The sequence below is a fragment of the Pomacea canaliculata genome, linkage group LG10 (assembly GCF_003073045.1).
Source record: "Pomacea canaliculata isolate SZHN2017 linkage group LG10, ASM307304v1, whole genome shotgun sequence".
In the NCBI taxonomy this organism is placed as follows: domain Eukaryota; kingdom Metazoa; phylum Mollusca; class Gastropoda; order Architaenioglossa; family Ampullariidae; genus Pomacea; species Pomacea canaliculata.
Window position 1 is genome coordinate 19,455,560 of NC_037599.1, and position 22,077 is coordinate 19,477,636.

The window sequence follows — 22,077 nt, forward strand, 5'->3', positions numbered from 1 at the left end:
AGCTATAGTCTCCACAAGCAACATAAAAATTTACTTAAATGCAAATAACCAAAGATGAAGATATAATTCAATGAGGAAGAGGGGAAGGGAGAGAAAAAAGATGGAAAGAAAGAAGGAGTGTAAAAGAGGAGAAAGAAAGAGGGAGGTTTCGTTCAGCAAGCCAGCCAGCTGTTTCCTCCTCACAGTCAGGCGGCCAGCCAGACACCGCAGCACGCAGCAGGTCCTCTCTACAACACGGCTCGTCCTCCCACCGGACCCTCAGTGGCCTCAAGACTCGTGGGGGATGTAACTGTAGCTGGCACTGCGTTGACTTACCTCCCTTGTCTCTTGGAGTGTTACGTGCTTCGCCACTCTGCTCATGGTTAGTCCTTTGCTTTTGGATTTATTTCTGTCGGTGTTTTGATGTTTGATAGAAAGTACTTCAAACACGTTATTTAATTAATTTCACATAAATTAAGAAGCACTGGGTCACGCACTAGAGAGAGAATGAACATATCTTGCGTTCATAGCAGAAAATACATTTTCTCCGTGATCAGTGAATAAATAAATAATTAAAAATCTTTAGGACAAATTACAAGTAACAATTGAAACTCTTCTGTCTGAGATGAATATACGGGAGGCTATTATAGTGCCAGTCTAACGGAATGCAGCAAAGAGAGTACAGAATATTCTCCTATCATTGTTACTAATTAGTTTTTGTAATGCTGTAGGTCGTTTTACGTGTAATGATATGCGAATTGCATCAATGCTAATGGTGTAAGTAGTTTTACCAGTAATGATGTGAATATTATGTGCACTGTAATGTTGTAAGTAGTTTTAATAATATCACTATCAAGCAGTAACATTATAATTGTATGTGTAAGGTCGTTTTGCTTCTCATGACAAAAGGTCCACTGAGTCATGCCAGTGCTGGCTGGCTACCAAGCCACTCAGGTTTTCTGGTTTCAATAACAGAATCATGTTTTTTGTGACAATACAGTTTACATTTGGCTGTTTATACTTAATTTCCTTATCCCGATCTCCTTGTTTTCCCACTTGAATTCTTTTCTAGTCTCTGCCGAAATTATAAACTTGAAAAGCCTGATTAAAGTATCTGTTTTTAGTTTTCTCTGGACATACAAGCTGCTAAATTACACCATCTTTTACATGTATCTCATCAGCAATGACCAGAGTTGGCTAAGAAGTAAAAATAATATGTTACTACTATATCACTGAAAAATTACGATCACCTCCCTCCTCAGATTCTTTCCATCCACCTGTTAATAGAGGTGTAGTGTGGTAATTAGAGTACTCGGAGCAAAAGACACCAAAGAGACAGGTACCTAATTTATCATGCGGCGAAAGAACGAGTTATTCTCCGTCCTCTACAGGCCGTGCCTAGACACAATGAACCACTTACACTCACTGCTCCAACAATTACTGGTCTATGGGAGCTTTTACCTCTCAATCAGCTTATAACATGAAACTCCTCCATTAGTCTTTGCTTCCCACCTCCCACCATAAAAATCCTGTACAGTCAAGGCTGACAAACCCTTAGCAAATATATTTTCGGAAAGACGACTGATAAGAAGCAGATGAAAGGGGCAGAGATGTACACAAAGCGATGACAAAGCGACAGACACACGTTACCTGGCTGGCCACGTCACGTGGCGCTGGTGGCATTAATGGCTGCGCAGTTCTGACAGGGCGAGATGGTGCGATGGCGAGGAGCTCGTGGTCGCCATGCGGAACATTTTAACGTACCGATATATTTTTTCAACTTCTTCTTCAAACGGCCTCCGAATGCTGGGAGATTGTTGGCTTTACAAACATCTTGTAAACATCGCTGACTTTGATCAACGGGGAAGCTGGAGGCTGATTGCGGGGCTTAAAGAAACTCCAGGCGCGCGCTGATGGAAGTCACGTGCTGATCAGAAAAGGTCGCGAAGAGCTGGGAAGACTTGCCTCCTCGCTCATTCGGATACTCACAAGTGGATGGAAATAGTCCTCTACCCAAGTTCTCTCTAAAATGCGTACCAGAGTGTAAAATTTTTCTTTAGAATCATCGTTGTGAGCTCAGTGGCAGATAATATTTTCGTTAAATCTGTGAGAATATACTTCGTCCCTCGTCTAGATAGCACTCTAAAATATACATGCAATACTTTATTGCTTCACAGGAAAAAAATTATTTACGTTTTTAACCGTCAGATGAGGATGAAGTCCTAATAGCTGGATCTTCATTTACCGCGCTTGTGTAGGGGCTTGTTGGATCACGTGACCCGCGAAAGTTTATTAAAAATTTAAGCTTTGGTGTACTTCAGTTCTACTAAAGAGTCCAGCCGTACACCCCCCCTTCCATACTGGACATTTCAAAACTTCTTTCTATATCTTCGTTATAATAGAAATTTCATTATAATTTGAAGTTAAAATAGTTGTTTTTTTCAAGTTGAGATAGTTTTTAATGCTGACATTGCAGAACATTTTATTGTCTTCTCAGTATCTTGTTTTTCGCTCACACGGTTCCTAACTTTGTCTTTTTATTAGGCTTCATGTTTCTGAAATAATTCATTTATTGAGAAGATGTGTAATGTGTCCGAAATGGAACAGATATCACAAACAGCATTTAAGAAAGCAGCTGGCGCATGCCTAAGGCAACATTATAACAGGATTAATAAAAGGGAATAGCTGACGCCATGTTCAACAAATTCAAAGAAAATGACATGGCACTCACACAGACATACCTAAAGACACATACCTACACACACACACACCTGTGTACCTGCCCGCTCTACCTGTATGCATCTGCCACGTGGACGCAGGATGTGATTAACACATCGCCATGACTACGTTGAAAACCCAGCGTCACCACCAACCCTGGAGGAGAAGAATAATAATAAAAAAGAAAAGAAACTGAGCGTAGAACATCCAAAACATTTTCCTCTAGAACTACCAGCTGTCAGCAAGTTCATCCGGGTAACTAACCCGCACACGCGCTAGCCGACACCGCACGTGCGTACTGTCTGGTTAGCCTGGCAAACAAGTACTTTCATGCGGGATTTCATCAGCGCCTGTCTGGCTCGCAGGCTCGTCAGATAGGGGGCGCTGCTGGATGGAAACTTGAAGGGTCCTTTCGCATGGGAAACAGTTCCGGTTCTTGCATGCATTCAAATAAACCAAGAACCAGCTTCACCTTTCATCTCATGAATGCTTGTGGGCTAGAGCGGAAGTGTACACAATAGGTTGATATGGCTGATATCTATCGATATTTAAAAACAAAACCCGTCTAAGTGCTCCAGTTGGTCTTTAAATGTGCTGGGAACTTTTGTGTGTGAAGGATATTTAAGGGTTGCTGGATACAAACATGTGTCGGAATTAGTTCCATGGATATCTTTATTTGCTAGACGACGACAGTTTTCCTTTGTTTCCACTTAAAAATTCCAGGACCCTGTTCCGCTTCCAGATGTTAGCCTTGTATTATATCTACTGCGAACAGAAGAGTGTAGAGCAAAGTTCACTAAGGTCACTAACAGGCACCGTTGTTACGTGAAAATAACGTGTTTTTTACGTCCAAGATGAGAGAGTAAAGTTACATGGTTACACTAGTATGTTATTTCGTTTCATAAAAGCTATTTTCCTTAAAAAAGAATTAAGCTAATTAAGAAGATTCGTAATGAGCGTGAACAAGCAAGCGAGCGAGTGGAGGGGAGGAGTATATTATATATATCAGGAATTAAAGTGCCTGCAGGTCAACAGAAAAGAGTAAGCCTATATTATTTGTAATTTAGCGATCTAGTTTACTGAGTTCAGACCCAGATAGAGAGAACTAAAGAGATAAACATGTGTTGATTTCTTCAGCTCGTTTTCTTCTGTCCTCACCTTGTCGACACCTGCCCTTGGCCTGACTCGCGCATGCGCGGAGGTAAGAAGGTGTTGGCATGTCGATGTTTCTATTCGCTCACCGCCTAATAGCCCGGATGTTGCTGGCGGTTGCCAGACAGTGTTGAAAGTGTCTACCCCCGATGCGCGCGGGAGGATACGTGCACGAGGGGAATGTTTGAGGGGATGTTTGCTTGTGACGAGAGGGACACCGAGCAGGTAACACCATTTTGTGATATACTTGTTTTGTTTTTTTTTTAACTTTTGCACCCTTTTCTGTTTGATTGTTCGGTCCGTATTGAAGTGGAAATAACTCAATATCGCTGCTTGGCAAAGAGGAGGTTGTCAAAGGGAATATTCAAGGGGAGGTTTTACAAGCATATTCGTCATCACTACATAGTACATGATGAAATGAGTAGTACACACAGAGAATATAGCAAAAATGTAAATTCTAAGCTGATTGAAGTAAGAAGTGAAAGATGTCATAAAATATAGGTTTTAAAAGAAGTAAAACCTGGAACTTTTCACAAAACAAGCCCCCCACCTCTCACCCAGCACACAAAATAAACCCCAAACCAAAACAAACAAAACCAAGAGCAAGTCGTTTGTTTTGACAGCTTTCAGATGTAATTTCTGTGCTTTGTTTATTAATTCCCACTAGACTACGTGCGTTAAAGAAACTTTGATTTACAAAATTTAATATACGGTGTTTAGAGACAGTGGAACATTCTTCCAACATCTTAAAATGTCATAAATGATATTGACTCTGTATTAATTTTTAAATATTAATATATGGCTTTCCGAGACTGACAAATTCTCAAATCATCTTAAAACTTTATAATTTAAAATATGTGTGTGCACACACATGCACAGTGCTTAAACCTGTTTGACACGAGCATCTGTCTACATGCGCCTCGTCCTCGCCTTTTGTACGAGAGCCTCGTTGTGGTACAGGCTGTGACGCGAAGCTCTTATTGTGCGCATGCGCGGGTAAGTGTGTACCTACGGGTGCCCCAGTACCCCATTCATCATAAGGCACTGACAGCCGCTGTAAGTGCCTGCTGTTAGGATTATTGATATAGCGCATGCTCAGTTTTCTTTACATTGTCACGTGATTTCAATAGCACAGCACGAGCAGCAGCGGTACTGCAGCACGCATGCGCAGTAAGAAAAACTACGGATGTGCAAGAAACGCAGAAGAAGCAATTTTGTGTTTAAAGAAGGGAAAAGATATTGTAGGGAAAAGAAAGAAGGTTAGGGCTGGGGTTGTACAAATGTGCACCTGGAGAGAAATCCATATTAATAGATAAAAAAAGAAAAGTAACTCTTACAAGTAAAAAGGAAAGATAAGAACATAGTTACATGAGGCACAGAGAACACACAGCTGCACACTGCAATGGAGTCAGGTGAAAAACAAACAGGGAACGCCTGCTGATGATAATAACGATGAAGGATAACGTGAAGATGAGTTTACGAAGGAATTACACTTAAATATTTTATCAACAATCCTCCCGTTCCTATTTTTTCATACAACTCTTTTTATCATGATCTTATCCACCAACTCATCATTCCTTACCCTCACAGCAACATGGCCGAGCAGTGAGAATGGAAGTTACAAGGAACGGAAGTCACATGTAGCGCTGGTGAAGCAACGTAGGGTCAGAGGTTACTCTGGGAACATTCGGGATGCAGAGGCGGAATGTAAGAGTTGAGATAACTCAGTGTCTTTGTCGGTGATGGAAGAAGGAGGCCATACAGTCACATGACACATTCTAGCCTGTGCCCCTCTGCATGAGTGCAACAAAAATCCTACCTGTAAAAGGGTCCACCATCTAAAATCTGAACACCCTTTTAAAGAGGATTGCTTATAAAATGTACCCCATCGTACCGAATATTCCAGGTACTAGAGAGAGGATTTTATTCGTTTACATCCCTTTTTACTGTCTTATATTAATTTCATTTTGTGTTTAACTTTCCTCCAACTTTGTCATCATTGATTGGTCAGGGCTTTTTTTTTTGCGTGTTTGTTCTGATAATTTGACCCATAAAAATCGAGAAATGAAGTCAAGAAGAATGACTGGAGAAGCATCTTATTTTTGCTAGCAAGACACAAACTGTCAACTCTTAAACTTTGCTTACTCACTTTCGCTATTATTTTGTAATATTTAAGATTATACTGCTACCAAGGTAGAAACTATTAACTTTATTATAATCAGGATTGTAACAATCTCTTTTTTTCTTGATTCGAGTGAAAAAAAAGAATCGAGTAAACAATGTTGATTTTGTCGAGGGGAAAAAATAAAGAGTTAAACAAACGACTGCCAAACGTGGAGTACTTGCCCTTTGTACTGTTGAACAAGAGTGCTTCTTCTTGGATCTCGCAGCTGAAGTGGAGACAAGTGTTAGCAGAAAGCGTGGCTGATGGATTCGTCTCTGGCAATCAGCAGAGAGGAATTGTTGAGGTGCACTGTATCCAGCAGTTACACGCAGAACCTCTGAATGAGGCTTCAGCCCTTCGTGTTTGACTTGCTGTGGATGCTGTGTGGTCATAGGCCTCGGCCATCTGTCGTTCTGGATGCGCATGCGCATAGAGTGGTCATTAGGAGAACAGTGATGTGGAATGAGTCAGCCTCTGACATGCCGGTAAAACATCTCTTGCCACATTAGTGACCTCTCAGACGTCCATCAAAAGGACATTTTGCTTTTTTGAGGGTGCATTGGGATTTTAAAAGTTTGTGCTTGCTTCAAGAGAAACAAAAATGTGGAACTGATGCAGATAAAAATGAATATTTAATTCAAGCAACACTAGTAGTTCGCGCTATTGTGCATCCACCTACCCATTTACCCGCTTAGCCACTCACACCGTCATCCACACGCACATTGATAATTTTTTTCAAACACGCTAATAATAATATTCAAAGCACTTGGATAGTCTGACAGAACACTGATAATCTGACTCAGAACACTCACCAACAGCGACCGTTCATACCGCTCAACGTTTGGCGAAACAGATCAAACTGTAATTACAAACATTGCACGATCAATTAAACTTTCACAAATACAACTTCATTACCTCCTGAAAAGTTTTAAAAGAAAATAAAATAACATCTCATGCAGCGAACTAATAAATAAAATCTGCCAAGAAGTTGCCACATTCCCTCCCCACCGGCTAACGAAGACCTCTAGCGATGTGCTCCATAAATCTGCTAATCTCATCTCTGCCTACTGCTTCTTTTTTTTCCAGTTTCCTGATCTTTAGACGAACACCTTTCTGTGTGTTGTAAAATGTCCTGCCACTGTGATCGCCAGTGAGGAAGAATGACACAAGGGAGGTTTGACATTCTCACTAAAAGTGCCGGCGGGTAGTAAATGTCAGGCGCAGCCCGGTCAACACTTGCGGCCCGCCATCGGCAAGATGCTGGCAGTTGTACTTTTAGCCGTCCGACAATGGGTCTGGCATCACTGCCTGGATTCTGTACCTGGTTTTTGGTCTCCACACACTTTGCAGCCTTACAGCCTTCTCTCTCTCATAGAACTATACACAAATCCGAGAGGAAATGTTACTGGCGGCAAAATAAACAAAAGTTGGATAGAAAGGGGGACCCCCCCAAAAAACAAACAAACAAACAAAATCAAGCCAAAACAAAAACCCAACAACCAACAAACCAACCAAACAAAAAACAGCAACAACACCCAACAACAAAACTAACAAAACATATAAAGGAAAATAAAGGAACAAACAAGAGCCCATGATGGACGGAAGACTTCTCGTTTCTGTAGGCCCTTGTTCTGTTAAAGAGCATCGATCTTTTTGCCAGAAGGGAAAATGCGCCCTCATCCTCTTCCTCCTCATTCTCATCATCATAATCATCATCATCATCATCTGGTTAACCTGTCCTATCATGTGAGATTTCTTCTGATAACTATTAGAACAATGGAAAGAACTTGCCTCGTGTCCCAGCAATTCACTGTCAGACTTGTTCACATCAAAATCAAAGCAGGAGATTGAACTTGTCTGTTTTTTCTTTCCAGCATTTCTCTGTCATATTGTTTCATGTTTCCAGCAGAACTACATAATGAACTTGTTCAGCCTGCCGGCTGATGGAGTAGTGTGTGACATACAGAATCAGCAAAGCGGATTTACACCGACATACAGACACCTGATTATTTAAATATTTAAAGCTTGTCCACCACAGATTATAATAGGTTAGCTTAGCATAATTGTTCTGAGGGGAAAAAAAGCTCTAATTTAGCAAAATTAATTATCCCAGGTGCTTCCATTTTATTTTTTCTTCTTTTTCTGTTTCTGTCTTTTTGTCCCTCTCTTTACTGTGTGAGCCTGTGGAAACCTCCATGACGCGAGAGTGAGTTCCCCTTCGTACGCTCTCATTCATCATGGCGGTGAAGGAAGAAAAGACGGTGTCAGTTCTCGAATGGTACGTGGGAAAGACAAGTATCTGTTTAATCTTCACGACCAGTAACACAGCCACATTTGAAAAAAAAAGACAGCGAGTTTTACTTTTTAGTCACGGAATTCTCGCCTCATGCATTCTTGGAGGGCTTACTCGCAGGTTGAGCCTCGTTCTCCTCAAGTTCTCCTCGAGACACCGGCATGGAATGCTTTGTTTTGGCGAGGTGTCGCGCTGTTGCAATGCTTTCGATGCCATGCAGTTTTCTGGAAGGGAAGACAAGCCTCTGTTTCATCAGGACTGCAGCTTACGTAAAGCCACGTTTACTTCTTTGTTCCTTCTTCACCCTGTCTGTCTTTGTTTCGCTCTTCAAGGAGAAAGACCAAGAATGTCGATCGCTCCTTCTCTCGTCTTTGACAAGTTTAGACTTGTGTCAAGCTGACAGAAATCAGAAGATCTGCTCACAGAGATCATTATTCAGTCAAACAGGGGAGACCACGCAGGAGTAAAACTTATTTATTGGTTCCTTCCTTTTCGTTTCCTATCTTGTTTCTACCTTTTTTTTTATATAGTATTTGTTGATTGTAAAAGAGTGAAACAACAGTAACAGATGCGTTGGCATCGTCGTTCAAACACGTTCATGAATTATTATTTATACAAGCCGCATGAGATTGGGGTACGGATAGTCATTGAAAAGCTCAAACATACCCACATTTTCTCTTCCTCTTCAATTATCATCATTAAACATTAATAGCTTGTCCTTTTTTTTGTTTGTTTTGTAAATCGTTACAAAATCAACTTTACGAAAATACATTCCTTCTAGAGGTCAAATCTTTGTAGATGTCTTGTGACCAATGTAAGAATTTCAGCTCCAAACATCCGAAATGCATTTAAAACACGGTAGATGTTATGTTGCAGTGGAGGCCATCGTACTCATGGGCAGAGGCAACACTCTCATCAAATGATGAGACATGTTTCCGCATTTTTCACGTGAGGAAGATATTTCTTCACGCCTATTTTTGGGGCATAAACCTTTTTCACGGATCGCGTGAGAGGAAACAGCAAAAGAGCAAACGATTCAACTGACGGCTCGTCTATGGGGGGATGGTTGATGAGGGGAAAGGAAGTAGAGGGTCAAATTTACCTGGCAAACGACGGGTAGGGGGACATAAGCAGGGAAAATAATTAGTTTTTTTTTTTATTTCACGCTGTGTGCCGTCACGCACCGAGCCGGCATGTTCTCAAATAAACAAACATGGCAGATCCTTGCTCGGTCTCACTTTCACTTGTACGGAGTTCTCCTCCTGCCACTGAAACGATCAGCTGACAGCGGGAGACCACTCAGCCATCCTGAGCACCTAGTCAGACAGGGGAAGCAACTCGCTCGACCTTATCGCGCCCTTCATCACCATCAGAGTGAAGTCTCGCCTCGTTGACTTCTGCTAACCGTCCAGGTGGGTGACTGCAGGGTGAGACGCTGTGTATATATACATTTGTACCTACTTCGGAGCCGATCGCGGCATGCGACTAAAGAATTTCACAAAATTTTCGTTTCTATCTTCACTACTAACTTCTCTCTTTATAGTTTTATCTCTGACCTCCAACCAAGTCCATGAATTACACTCCGTCGTACTTTCTGAAGTGCTGCTGTAATGAACCGTGGACACTATTTAGTCCCCGAGGAAGGAAGACTGGTGGTGTGTGGAGGACTGTTTACATACAGACGTCTCTGTCTCTCTCTCTTTCGATGCAAATGTGTACTTGTAAATATGTCCTCTCTGTTTGCCCTCTCCTCCACACGCACGCACGCAAGATCTTGCTGGTGATGAGAAGCAAGTTTCTGTTCTAGTTTTATTGCCTACCACTCCATGGAAACCAGACCCATACTAAACAACCTGGACCCTTGATGGTGGAAGCTAGAAGATAAATATGTAAAACTTTCTCTCTCTCATACACACAGAGAGGAAAGATAAAGATAGTGACCCACGTGCACGACTGGGTGGGGTGGGTGGGTGGGTTTGTGAGGGGAAGAAACCGTTGTCTATCAGCACGTGGTGCCCACCCGTGCCCTTGTTTCCTACCCCCGGTAAATGTCAGGCGGTCAGAGGCCATGTTCTGTCTGTCAGGGCCGTTCGCAAAAGCAGACAGACGCGACGCGCCATCACAAACATCCACAGGGTGTCTCTACTTTCTTTACACCCTGACTCCTCTTTCACCGTGCTCTTGATTATCCCCACTCTACCCTGCGCATCCCTGCCTACCCGGCTGGTGTATTTCTCTTCACGGTCTGTCGGTGGTCTGCTGCCTCACACTCTTGTGTTTGGTGTGATGTTGATATGACAAAGGCTGAGGAAACAAAGATGTTCTGGAATGTTCGTTTGCTCTCAGAAAATATCAGATCCACAAAGGAACTATAAACCTCGATTTCGCAGGTTTCTGGGAACCCGGATGTTAGAAATCCGCATTTACTTATTTTTTTCCTCAGCATCTCTGCAGCGGCAGGGCAGGTGGTGACGACTGATGTTGTAAACATTTTTGTCTCTCTCAGTGGGTATGACCTCACGAGGTAAGTCTCTTCCGAGAGTTTCCAATTGTTTATATGGATGCACATACATATTAATGCTATTGCTTGACATTTTGTTGCTGCCGTCGCGTCGTCCATTTTGTGAGCACGGAAGAGCAGACTATTCTGTAGCAAGCATCTCGAAGCAGCTTTGTCTGGATAGTTTCATCATGTTGCCTCCCATCAACGCATGCGCAGTTTGAGCACTCTAGTCACGTGATGACGATCATACGGCTTGTCCATAGGTTCTGCCTGAGGTCTGCAAGCATCACAGAAAACATAGAAACTATTTTAAGTAGAACAGATGTGTAATAATAAATCTCATATTAGAAGTAGTCTAAGAACTAGGGTCGCAGGTCCTCATTTTAATAATTTAAATAATAATAATAGAATAAGTAAAGCGCGTTTCCCCACGTGAATGCGAGCTCAGTGAGTTGGACTTAAAAGACTACAAACAAATCAACAGTCAACTAAACAATTAACATACGCGCCAGCAAACACATAACACCATGCATGAATAAAGAATTGAGGAGTGCAGTCTTGATTATTTTTCAAGAAATTTCGTGAAGACCGACAGCCGTCAGCTCATCGTGCTCATCAGCTTACGATACTCATTTTTGCTCATTGCTCGTCATGCTCATGTATTTTCAGGATAATTACAGTCGCAGAAGCTGGTTCGGTTTCTGCCCAGGTGATGATCATCAGTTCTCTGTTGCGCACCAAGTTACCCCCGGGACATTGGGTGCAAAGTCTCACCAAACCTTTTTCCTCCCGCTCCAACACACAACATCCACACACACACACCCCCGACCCCGAGACATCCAGTGAATCGTTGTTCAGAATGATTTTAACAGTTGCTTAAAAAAATTGCCACAGTGCTTCTTGGAAGCCATCAGAAATAGTTGAGAAATGTGTTTTGGTAATAAAGCTGCTTGCGAGTAGATTTTGCATACTATGGAAACATTGAGTTTGTCGATCAAAAATAACAAACACCTTCCTTTCTTGACAGACCCCAGGGCATGGAGCCAAGGGAATGAGGATTTTCCCTTGTGTGGACAGGGATCAACATGATGCAGCTTAAAGTTATTCAGTGTTAAGTTTTATGCAAGGTAGGATCAGGACACCAGTCAAAAAAATACAATGAACGGCTCCTCTGTGATTAGATAATCTCAGAATGAACAACTGAAGGAGCGAGTATGTATGTAGGTTGTGCAAGGAAGGACAGTCCAACATCTTGTGAAATGATCTCTAAAGAGACGTGCTACACTTCCAAGTGTTCTGTGATTGGTTGATGTCCATGTGGAGCTGAGGCTAGTCATCGACGACTGACCAAGATGATGTCCATTCACTTTTCCGCCTCTCTGGCCATGCTGCTGGTGGCGGCGATTTTCTACTTGGTTGCCGTGGGAACCAATTCTTGGTCCAGCAGTGGTCAGGTGCTAACCTTTGGCCTGTGGAAGTTTTGTATGGATGTAGAGGGGAACAAGGAGTGGACATGTCTACCCAACAAGACAGGTAAGTGAGTGGGTGCGTGAGAACAAGAGATTGATTGATTGATTGACCGAAGAATTTATTCAATGGTCGTACTGAAAAGGAGTGAACACTTGTAGCAAATCAAATTTACAATCACAAAATAGAGTGATAAAGTATAAAAAAATTTATCATCATTCATATTTAGCTAGAAGTTGATAATAATCCCCATCCACAGTAGATAATGACAGTTATTTATTAACTAGAAGTAAAGCAAGCTTTTTTCACTCAGCCCTCGACCTTTTCAGGGGAAGAGTAAGCTAAGTAATGAAATGAGCACTAAAAAAATAAGAAGTAAGATAATACCGTATTTCCGGTCTGTCGTTGCCTGACTGGCTGAGCTGGTCAAACTGTTGCGCAATGTTCTTAGTTCTTGAACTTTTCCGAGCTGTCGGAGTTAGTATCATGAGAGGTTATCGTAAATATCCTTAGACTGAGATGATGTTTATTTAAGTGTTTGTAACCATGATGCTGCTGCGGAAGAGGAAGTGACTCTATGCTGTGTCTGCCATGTTGTCTGTATCAGATGAATCAATTGAGTACCGTTAGAAATTATCATTAGCCCTACCATAAAGGCAGTACTCAAGCAAAAAACCATCATTACAAGGCACTTTCTCTTACCCCCGGATTTGCAACTTTGTTCCTGCCACCAGCCTCTCTAGGTGTGTAAACAAAGCCCCTGTGTTGTTGTAGTGGCATGGAACGCTGATGGAACGTGGAACACAATCATGTTCGAGTCCTTCCTCCCCCCTTCCAGCGCTCTTCATCTCAAAGAAGTGATGAATAAACAAACGACCGGCGGCGGAAGTGGTAATTAACTCTAAAAAAACACCGCAAAGACGAACAGCAAAGGCTTAGAAGCTTATTTAACCGGAGATTTCAGGGACTTTGAGAAATCCGACTTCCTGCGGGCGTCTAACAGGAAGCGAACACAGGACTGTGCTGTCTTAGTGCAGTCTCGTCCATCTCCTAATCGACATTCCACACTCCTTAACAACTCATTAGCGATTCATTAGGAATCCATTAGTAATTCAGCAGGAATTCAATGGTAGTAGAATTATTTATTTAATATTGAAGAGTAATTTCTTGAATTTCGTCTTTGTTGTTGTTTTCAGACTTCAGCATCGCTGCGCAGGCGTTCTCGATGTTGGCCGTCCTGTGCTACGCCGTGTCCTTCCTCATGTACCTCGCTTACATCGTCTTTCCTTCCCTCGGTCGCTCCAGACCGCTGACCATGGCCCTGTGCTTGCTGGGATTTTCTGTAGGTGAGTCATTGCATGCTTGTCTCCACTGCTGGCAGGCTACCACAAAATGTTGTATACACTTTTCTTCCAACACACACCAGACTATGTCGCTGAGGACGTCAGCAGTCAGAATATTACATTTCAACGGTTTTCTAACGGTAGCAGCTGAACTGTACAATCCACACACAAAACAATCTTCTGTCTTAAATTGTATTTTAAAATAATACAACCGAAATAATTAATTAAAATATTAAAAAAGGAAATACTGGAAAATACAAAATCCCCAAAGAGTTACATGTATTTATCCTAGAGAAAGCTTATCTGTAAAATTACGACCCCCGAATGAAGAGCGAGAGAAGGGGGAATCTTTTTGTTATCTCGAGAAAAGAACAAACATCTGTAGGAGTTTAAAAGGCCTCCGATATAAAATACATAAATAAATCCGATTAAATCTGCTTAATTTAGAAGTTTGCTGGGATGGCTTGGGTTTCTATGAAGGAGACGGAGATAAGCGATTTTTATCGAGAATTAAGCGGAGCCTCTGGCAAACCACAGAAAGAGAGAGACGAAAAGAGAGAAAAAAGGATGGAAAATGTGTGATGGAGAATGGAGAAGAGCAGAGAATGAGAAAGAAGAGGAAACTGTGAGAGAGTGAACGAGAGAAAGAAAAAAAAATTATAAAGAAATAATGAAGGAGGAGAGATAAAATATATAGAAATAATGAAAAAAAAAAAGAAAAAAATGCGAGAGATTGCACGAAATGAAGAAAGTAGAGGAAAAAGGGAGAAAAAAAAAAATAAAGAACACAGAGTGTAACCGAGACACAGAGAGACGGAAGGAGGGAACTCTCAAAACCTTGTTCTCACGACTTCGGGAGAAGGGTGAGCTCCCCTGCATGCGTTGTTGATACAGAAGATTTGGTTTTTGTGATACCTGCTCACTGTCATGACTGGCGTGTAAACAACGCCTCTTCCGCCCCACCCCCTTCTGTAGCTGCTCGCAGCGCCACCTCGCAATTAAGGGCCCTGGCGGCGGGCTGTCAGAGGAAACAGGCCCTGCAGTTCTCGTTATTGCAGGCAGTTTTTTAATATGGCGAGTAACTCTTCCCAAAACAAGGTGCCGGCTGTGCACAGCTCAAATTATTTCCTACTTATCTACCAGCTTGTCTCCCTTTGCCGGGAAACATGCCCCACCCTAGACCTAGACCTCAGCCTCTTGCTGTGTTTAACGGCCCCGGCAACCCTCTTCGAATCTTAAAAAAGAGTTAGGGATAGTTTCTGTCAGTTTTTCGTAGAAGTGCAGTCAACATGGTGTGTGTTGTCCACGTGTATTGATCTTTATTCCTCTACCCACCCAAACAATCGTCCTTTCTGTCTCTCTCACCCTCCTCCGTCTCTCTGTGTAAAGTTCAGGTAGTCACGGAACTCTACGGGTCGTAAGAAAGTGAACCGTTAGAGCAGTAACTGATCTCGAGGCCAGTTTTGGAGGGTGGTACCCGATGTCGTCGCTGACTTACTTTCACTAACCCTCTACAAATTCAGGTACCCAATCCACAGCTAGGTCAAGTGGGTGCATTAGAAATGACATTACAGGGACTAACTATTGTGCAGCTTTACAAAGCACAGCATTACATTGGATAACAAGTGAACATTACAAAACGTTTCGTTGTTGCAGTCTGCCTTCAGATCATGACCATGATCGTATACGGAGTGAAGGTCGAGCAGTACTTCAGGCGCGTGGAGGTAGTCCACTTCCACCGCTACCTGGAGCCGCTAAATATAGCCTGGTCCTTTGCCTTCGCCATCTTGTCGACCCTCATCGCCACGGCGGCCGGTGTTTGCACTTTCCTGGAGCTGCGCAACATCGCCTTGGCCGACATGACCGACACTGCCAACGCCAGCGGATAAGACATGGAGTGCGCGTGCGTCGTGGAACACTTCCGGTCCTAAAGGTCACTTGGGTGTTGATACGCTACATTTTTGTGAGGTCAGCGTGAAAGCGAACTATCAACTATCTCCTCGAGGGACGACCAGAAGCTGGTTGGAAGTACTATTATCAACCGCTGCCGGTAGTGTGGAGCTAAACACGACTCTGCTTCCGGCCCCAGTGGCGGGTTACATGTGAAGTCTTGTCGAGGTTAAGCCCAAGTTCACGTTTTCTTTGGCTTAACATCCAAATATCTCTGTTGGCTTATGTGTATGTGAGATTTAAAAAAAAAACGAGTCTAGTTCTCGGTCTCAAGTGTAGTGTCGACTTTTCAGACCACACTTAGCAAAGTGAGACCAGCGACTTAAATAACTTGTTTTCAAGACCTCCCATGATCACCAATCCAGGAAGTCAGGCGATTTTTCCACATTTTTGTGTCAACAGGAAATTGTGGTCCAGCAGCAACAGGTTAAACAATGAAACAACAATTGAGGGTTTGATGTTGCAACTTTCCTTTTCCTACAGACCTGGCGATAGTTATGCTGCACAATTGGTCACTTATATTTTATTAAATAGAGTAAAGTGTATGTGAAACCGCCCTACAACAATGACTGAAGTCAATTCTCTTTTGTCTATCGTTTTTGCTTTTTATGTTTTAGTTTGTTAGATCGAGAAATATATATAATATATCTTATAGGTTATTTCATAAATTAGCTTTGGGTTAGGATTGCGGTTAGGGTTAAGGTTCAGGGTTATCGTTATTGTTTGAGAACTAAGGAAGAGATTGCTCTTCTTCTTCCTTACAAAAAAAAGGTATTTTGTGATGACTACTCCAAGGTATCCTCAGTGACATCTTCCTCACAGGGGCTGTGACAACAGAGAATTATGATGATAACCACTGATAACTACTCACCTTGTCACATTCATGTTTTGAACTTTGAAGTTAATGGATCGATTAACTTTGAACTTGTGTGACCTTTAATCACTACTAAAGACATTATTACAGAATCTGGAAAGACATCACCTGGCTAGATATGCTGACAATATATTTTCAATAAATATTTGTCGAATACAGAAATATTAATATTGCTCTTGATTTATACACACTTTGTCCTTGGCAGTTCTTCTCCAAGATCTCCACATTTTCATGTTTTTCATTTGCTTGTATATCACATCATAGTAATCGTAGCAATAATCACTTACTAAAGGAAGTAAATATTTATGCTTTTAACTTATATTTTAGTGACATGCGTGCTTGAAAATCTTCCTGCGGACGGATGTCTGAAGTTTTGAGACTGTGAACCCGTGCTTGTCCACATGACCCGGCCATCCAGCGGGTATGCAAGGAAATAAAATAAAATGTGCCATAAACTGCTTCAAAACCTGAAATTTTATTTATGTAATTTGGAAGAGTTTTAGTTTAAGGAAACTTTCCATAGTCAAAACACTTGTCTCGACAGAGCAAAAATCAATCATTTCCTCTCGTTCTTTATTTCCATGTTTTCATCTCTCTTTGTCTTCTTTCCATATCTTCCTGTTTTTTAACATTTTTTTCTTGTTTATTACATTCTTTCTCTTAAATCTATATTTCTTCAAGTTGCGCTCAAAAATATATTTGTATTGCGTGTGTAAAACATAATATAATCCGTCCAGCTCTCGACACATGGCATGACAAAAAGGAAGTTTTCTATTTATTAACATTTTCTGAAAAATCATTGAAACAGCGTTTATTTCTTGGGCTTAAACTTCCATTGGAGAGGCACACACAAAAATTAAGGACATGAATGACGAATTAAAATGTTTTATGTGTGTGAAATAAAGAAAATTTTGTAATTTTGTATGCGTGTTGCTCTTTAAAGACAAATCCATTTTGTCATCTGTTCCAAATAGAGCATAACAATTGTCATAAGGAGTGAGTGAGTGAGAAATAGAGAGAAAACTGGACCCGCAGACTGGAACAGAGAAAAACAAAATGGTGACAAGTGGAAGAAACATTTTATCATTGCCATTTGCCTTAGATAACTTGATAGAAGAGAGAACAACACTGAAGCACTTAACTAGTATTCTTTTAAAGTTAAAATGATTTTTTTCCCCGAAAAGTTCAGCTTTGATTGTTGACAGTCATGGAACTCTCGTTGTAGAAGAGAACACTCCGCGAAGCGGTGGCGCTGGACTCTGCGTTATCTTGCGCAGGGCGGAACTGGGGGCGGCGGCGGAGGCGGCGGCGGTAAAAGCAGAGGCAGCAGCCCATCAAAGTGCTGACGTAGGCTTTGCGGAAGGACGTGTTCATGGCCCCGTAGATAATCCAGTTGATGGAACAATTGGCAAAAAGGAACATGATGCTGAGAATCATGACTTCCGTAGGAACGCGAATGAAGAGATTGAGAACGAGACAGATGGCATAGGGCAGGTAGAGGACAAACAAGCAGACGGCGACGGTTAAGAGGCTCCTGACGAGGGCGATCTCACCTCGGTAACTCTTAACTTTCATGGCTTTCTTAGCGTGGGCGCGAACTCGGCTTAAATAATCCTTTTCTTGCTGGTTAAGGGTCTTGGAGTATTTCCCACTGGGAGTAACTCGGGGGGACTCCGAAGCCGTAACAGAGTTGCTGGCGCAGGACGTTGAGACCTCGTCTTTCAGGTCTGTGAAAGATGGGATCTTTCTGTTGCACAAAGGGGTTCCTTGACTTCCACTTCTCTCTCCAGCTTCAGGGTTCTTCTCGACTTTTCCCTCAGAGAACGTTCCTGCCTCACTGGTGCCGACATTTTCCGGTGTCTGTTCTCCACCCGAAGTCAGCAACATGACCTCACTCTTCGACCCCAATGTCGCCTGCGTGTCCATCGAAGCTAAACTGAACTGCTCGAGTGAAGATCCTTGCCCGTCCAGGGATACCGCAACACTAGGTGAACCCGTGGGATGAACGCTCTTCCTTGCTGTCAGACCTCCGTGGCTTCTTTTCCGAGTCTTCTTCCAGAGCTGAAATATCTTAAAGTTGAAGAAACCGATGGCTGCAGGCGGGAAAACGAGAAGCCCAAGCATGACGATTGACCGGTAGTTGACTATGGCCTTCCTTTCATAAACACTACAAGTGTGAGACCTGGAATCATAACCAACTTTCGTATCGCCGTACAGCAAGGGGACAAGGAGGCCAAGGGTCACGACCCATATGACCCCGCACAACGCGGCATTTTTGCGCACAGAGAAGATCCTGTCAAAGTACTTGGTGTGACAGACCTTGACATAACGGTTAAAGGACACGCAGATGAGGCTCATGACGGAGATTCCGAAGCCGAAGCAGGTGACGAAGGCGTTGATCTGGCAGTGCAAAATATTTACCACCGGATGGACACCCAGCAGCAGGTCCAGCACCTGGAAGGGCAGCCCGGCACAGACCACCAGAAGGTCGGCAAAGGTGAGGTTGGCAATGAAGATGTTGTGCACCTTCCACATGGACCGCTGGGTTCCCAGCACCAGCAGCAGGAACCCGTTGCCAAAGACTCCGCACACAAGCAGGACGATGCCAATAGGAACACTGATGAGCATGAATTCCCTACTAAACTTCTCGCCAGCTAGAGGCCAGCGGTTTGAATCATCTGTTGACAGTTCAGTGGAAACATCAGACTGGTATGTGGTGGACATTTCAGAAGCAGGTCTTGACCGCAGATTTTTACACTCACTGAAGCCTAAAGAATTCTGTCAGAGAATATTGTGGGGTTGGTATGCCTCATCCAGTCGTTGCGGTAAAAATTCTGTAAACAAAACATTGTAAACCACTTATTGTACAAAGGGGTAATATTGAAAGTAAGTATATAGAAAAAGGATAATATTAAATGTATCCTCCTCTTCCTCCTCCTCCTCCTCCTCCTCCTCCTCCTCCTCATCATCATCATCATCATCTACGTTCAAGTGAATCAAGTTGTTGTGTAGGGAGACGAAGATAAGCTTTTGAAAAATAACTTTTAATTGAACAGAAAATGACAAATCTGTGTGAGTCCCAATGGATGAGTTCAATGTCTTTAAACAAAGTCCAATATATTAAAATCCTTGTTTAAAAATTGTTTTGATACGCGAACACATATTCTATTCTTTTTAAACTGCACTTGACAACCAACTAATTAATTATCGCATTTTTCTGCTTTACAAAGCATATGACTCGAGTAATGACATGAAGAAGAACTAGAACTCACGGAGGAAAAGCTTGTTCGGCAAAATTCATGTTGACAAATAGTTTCTAGTACCAATCCATGTCTCTCATGCAGGATGAGCAATAATAAACACTAACTTGTGTAAATTCAATGTGATTAGTTCTTAAGAACATGAATTAAAAAAAGAAAAGTCTAATTAAAAATAATAATTACCGATTAAAATTGTCCTTTTAGACGATATCTTTACGAGGAAACAGAAGTAAGGATCACAAAATTCTATTTTGAAGGAAGAAGATTGACTCACGTGAGTTTGAGACGGACAAGTACCAGTGTGAGGCTGAGAGACTACTCACAGTGAGATATCCTCACACACTATGAGACATCACCGTGCGTTGCCGTGGAGCTCAGTGAAAATGGCAAAGTTCACGTGTACGCTGACATTTGTTATTAACTTTACTTTTTTGTGATCTGCAGTTCCTGTTCAGATAAAGATGTTTCACTTCCTGGTGGATAGAATTATGCTCCGCCGCACAAAAGAGTGCGGACTGATTTTTCTGAGTAGATTAAAGTTTCAGGTTAAGAAATAAGTAGAACACAGCTTCTCATGTATTCTTTATGACTTTTACATTGACTCGTTACAATCACGAATCTTTTTCTAGTCCACGATGTGAATGATGTTGTTTAAGTTTCACATCTTCGACAGAATTGTAAAGAGTTTATTTTTTATGTTTTTCCACTTGATTTGCTAAACTCTTTGACACGCAAGGAGCTGACTTCGTTGTCTTTACACTACCACAGTGGTACTCATCAATCTACCGTGTGAATTCGAAGAGATATCCTTGTAATGAATATTACTTGTACGTGCAATACAGAAACCCAATAAAATAAAAAAACCAAACATATAAATGCGATTATTATCTTCATTGCACTGATATTCGCAAATAAAATGTAGACAATGAGAAATTGTTACTAACCTTACACAAAGGTAGAGGGGAATTGTTACTAACATTGCACAGAAGTAAAGTTGAATTATTCTTATTTACAACACTACTGTTGTTACTACCACTCTTGCAAGTAGAAGTATTACGAATTTTTAAAAAGTGTAAAATGTATTGAATTACATTATTTTTCTATTTTTGTTTAGATAATTGTCGACAAGTTTTTTTTTTCTCATTTCATGGCATGGCAAATGTAGTTTACTTGTACTAATAAATAATCTTTAATTTTTGGAATCTTTCAACCTCTCTGTGGCTCCTGCCTCCGTCCTAAACAAACCCTTCTTTTACTTCTCTAGAGAAGCCCTTATCTATTATACCCCTGGGATTTTCCCAACTAGTTGTTGCCCAACTAATTGTGGCTTAGATAATTGCCCTTGTTATGAAGTTTCAATTGTTTAACTGTCTACTGCACCTAGACCTAGATTTTTAAAACCCTTTTCACTGAATGTGTATAACAACAGCTATTAACATCTATTTCCTCTTTCCACATCATACAATGATGTAATGTGGTAGAGGTGTGACGTACATTAATAAACATCCTAATATAAATACCTGGGGGTTAGGTCGCTCAACTCTACGGTTGCTGGATCGAGGCCTGCCATGGCTTGTGCCTGGAAAAGCCAAGTCTAGTTTCAGAAAAGAAAGTCTACCTTTGAGAAACAAGGACCTGACTTATGAGGAGGTAATAGGCGGCGGAAGAGGGTGAGGCTCCGCCTTTTACATGCATTAGACACAATGAACCACTTAGGTTCACTGCCGTAAAGATTTTTCCTGTATTGCTTTTGTTCTCGTTACCGCATGTACATCTCTTGCCAATGATGTTCTATTTTTGTCCAATATATAACTATTCCTCTTGTTGTACTGACGTTTGGTGTACACCAGGCTCCACAGAGCTCAAGCTGTGGCTACAAGTCAGACATGTGCTAAACTTGCCGACAACCCAAGTCCTATTCATACTTTGGTCAGTAAACTAGCAAAGAAGTTCGGACCTTGCTTGATGTTAACCAGAATTCTAACGCCCCGAAAGTTCGACCCTAACCATTGGTTTCCTGTGACATTTGCACGACTTTTGCAAGATATTGTATGACCTTTGAATGAAATGACACTAGGAATTGAAGTTGATGAGGGTCGCTACTTATTCAACAAATGTCGATCACACTTAAACATGTATATGCAGACGCTACTGGTGTTTGTACACTTCCGTATATTTCCTCCACATGCATATGCAGATACATACTTTCTTTCTCGCTTGCTCTTTCTCTTCCTCACTTCCTTTCTTACGCACACACCGCCCACATTGACTAGACATTATCCACACATTCAGAAAGACAGCAAAACACACGTGCCAGCAGGCACACAAGGGTATATGCCCACCCAGTTGCGCAATACATGACCCTCAGAGATTG

General features: G+C 41.9%; 2 protein-coding genes across 8 annotated transcripts; one reads left to right on the forward strand and one right to left on the reverse strand.

The window, feature by feature from the left end:
* Nucleotides 1-220: 220 nt before the first annotated feature.
* LOC112574122 lies at nt 221-17,527 on the forward strand. 5 transcript variants are annotated; one of them, XM_025254998.1, is made up of 5 exons: nt 265-361; nt 3,835-4,074; nt 11,837-12,342; nt 13,473-13,622; nt 15,276-17,527. In XM_025254998.1, exons 3-5 carry the CDS (start codon nt 12,162-12,164, stop codon nt 15,506-15,508), a joined length of 564 nt encoding a protein of 187 aa, XP_025110783.1. In that variant the 5' UTR covers nt 265-361; nt 3,835-4,074; nt 11,837-12,161; the 3' UTR covers nt 15,509-17,527. The 5 variants fall into 5 exon arrangements, with proteins under 5 accessions (XP_025110781.1, XP_025110783.1, XP_025110782.1 ...); XM_025254996.1 differs by lacking the exon at nt 3,835-4,074 and having other exon boundaries at nt 221-361; XM_025254997.1 differs by lacking the exon at nt 265-361 and having other exon boundaries at nt 3,673-4,074.
* On the reverse strand, nt 17,000-21,273 carry LOC112574079 (G-protein coupled receptor 84-like). Of its 3 annotated transcripts, none has more exons than XM_025254920.1 (2): nt 21,224-21,273; nt 17,000-19,277 (listed from the first exon to the last, which is right to left on the reverse strand). In XM_025254920.1, the coding sequence occupies exon 2, from the start codon at nt 19,165-19,167 to the stop codon at nt 17,629-17,631; it is 1,539 nt and encodes a 512-aa protein (XP_025110705.1). In that variant the 5' UTR covers nt 19,168-19,277; nt 21,224-21,273; the 3' UTR covers nt 17,000-17,628. The 3 variants fall into 3 exon arrangements, with proteins under 3 accessions (XP_025110705.1, XP_025110703.1, XP_025110704.1); XM_025254918.1 differs by lacking the exon at nt 21,224-21,273 and adding an exon at nt 19,978-20,135; XM_025254919.1 differs by lacking the exon at nt 21,224-21,273 and adding an exon at nt 19,887-19,982.
* Nucleotides 21,274-22,077: the final 804 nt, after the last annotated feature.

Coding starts and splice junctions, on each gene's coding strand:
- LOC112574122 (XM_025254996.1), top strand. CDS start 12,162: ATGATGTCCATTCACTTTTCCGCCTCTCTGGCCATGCTGCTGGTGGCG. Junction 12,343..13,472: donor ATGTCTACCCAACAAGACAG/GTAAGTGAGTGG, acceptor TGTTGTTTTCAG/ACTTCAGCATCGCTGCGCAG. Junction 13,623..15,275: donor CTTGCTGGGATTTTCTGTAG/GTGAGTCATTGC, acceptor TCGTTGTTGCAG/TCTGCCTTCAGATCATGACC.
- LOC112574079 (XM_025254920.1), bottom strand. CDS start 19,167: ATGTCCACCACATACCAGTCTGATGTTTCCACTGAACTGTCAACAGAT.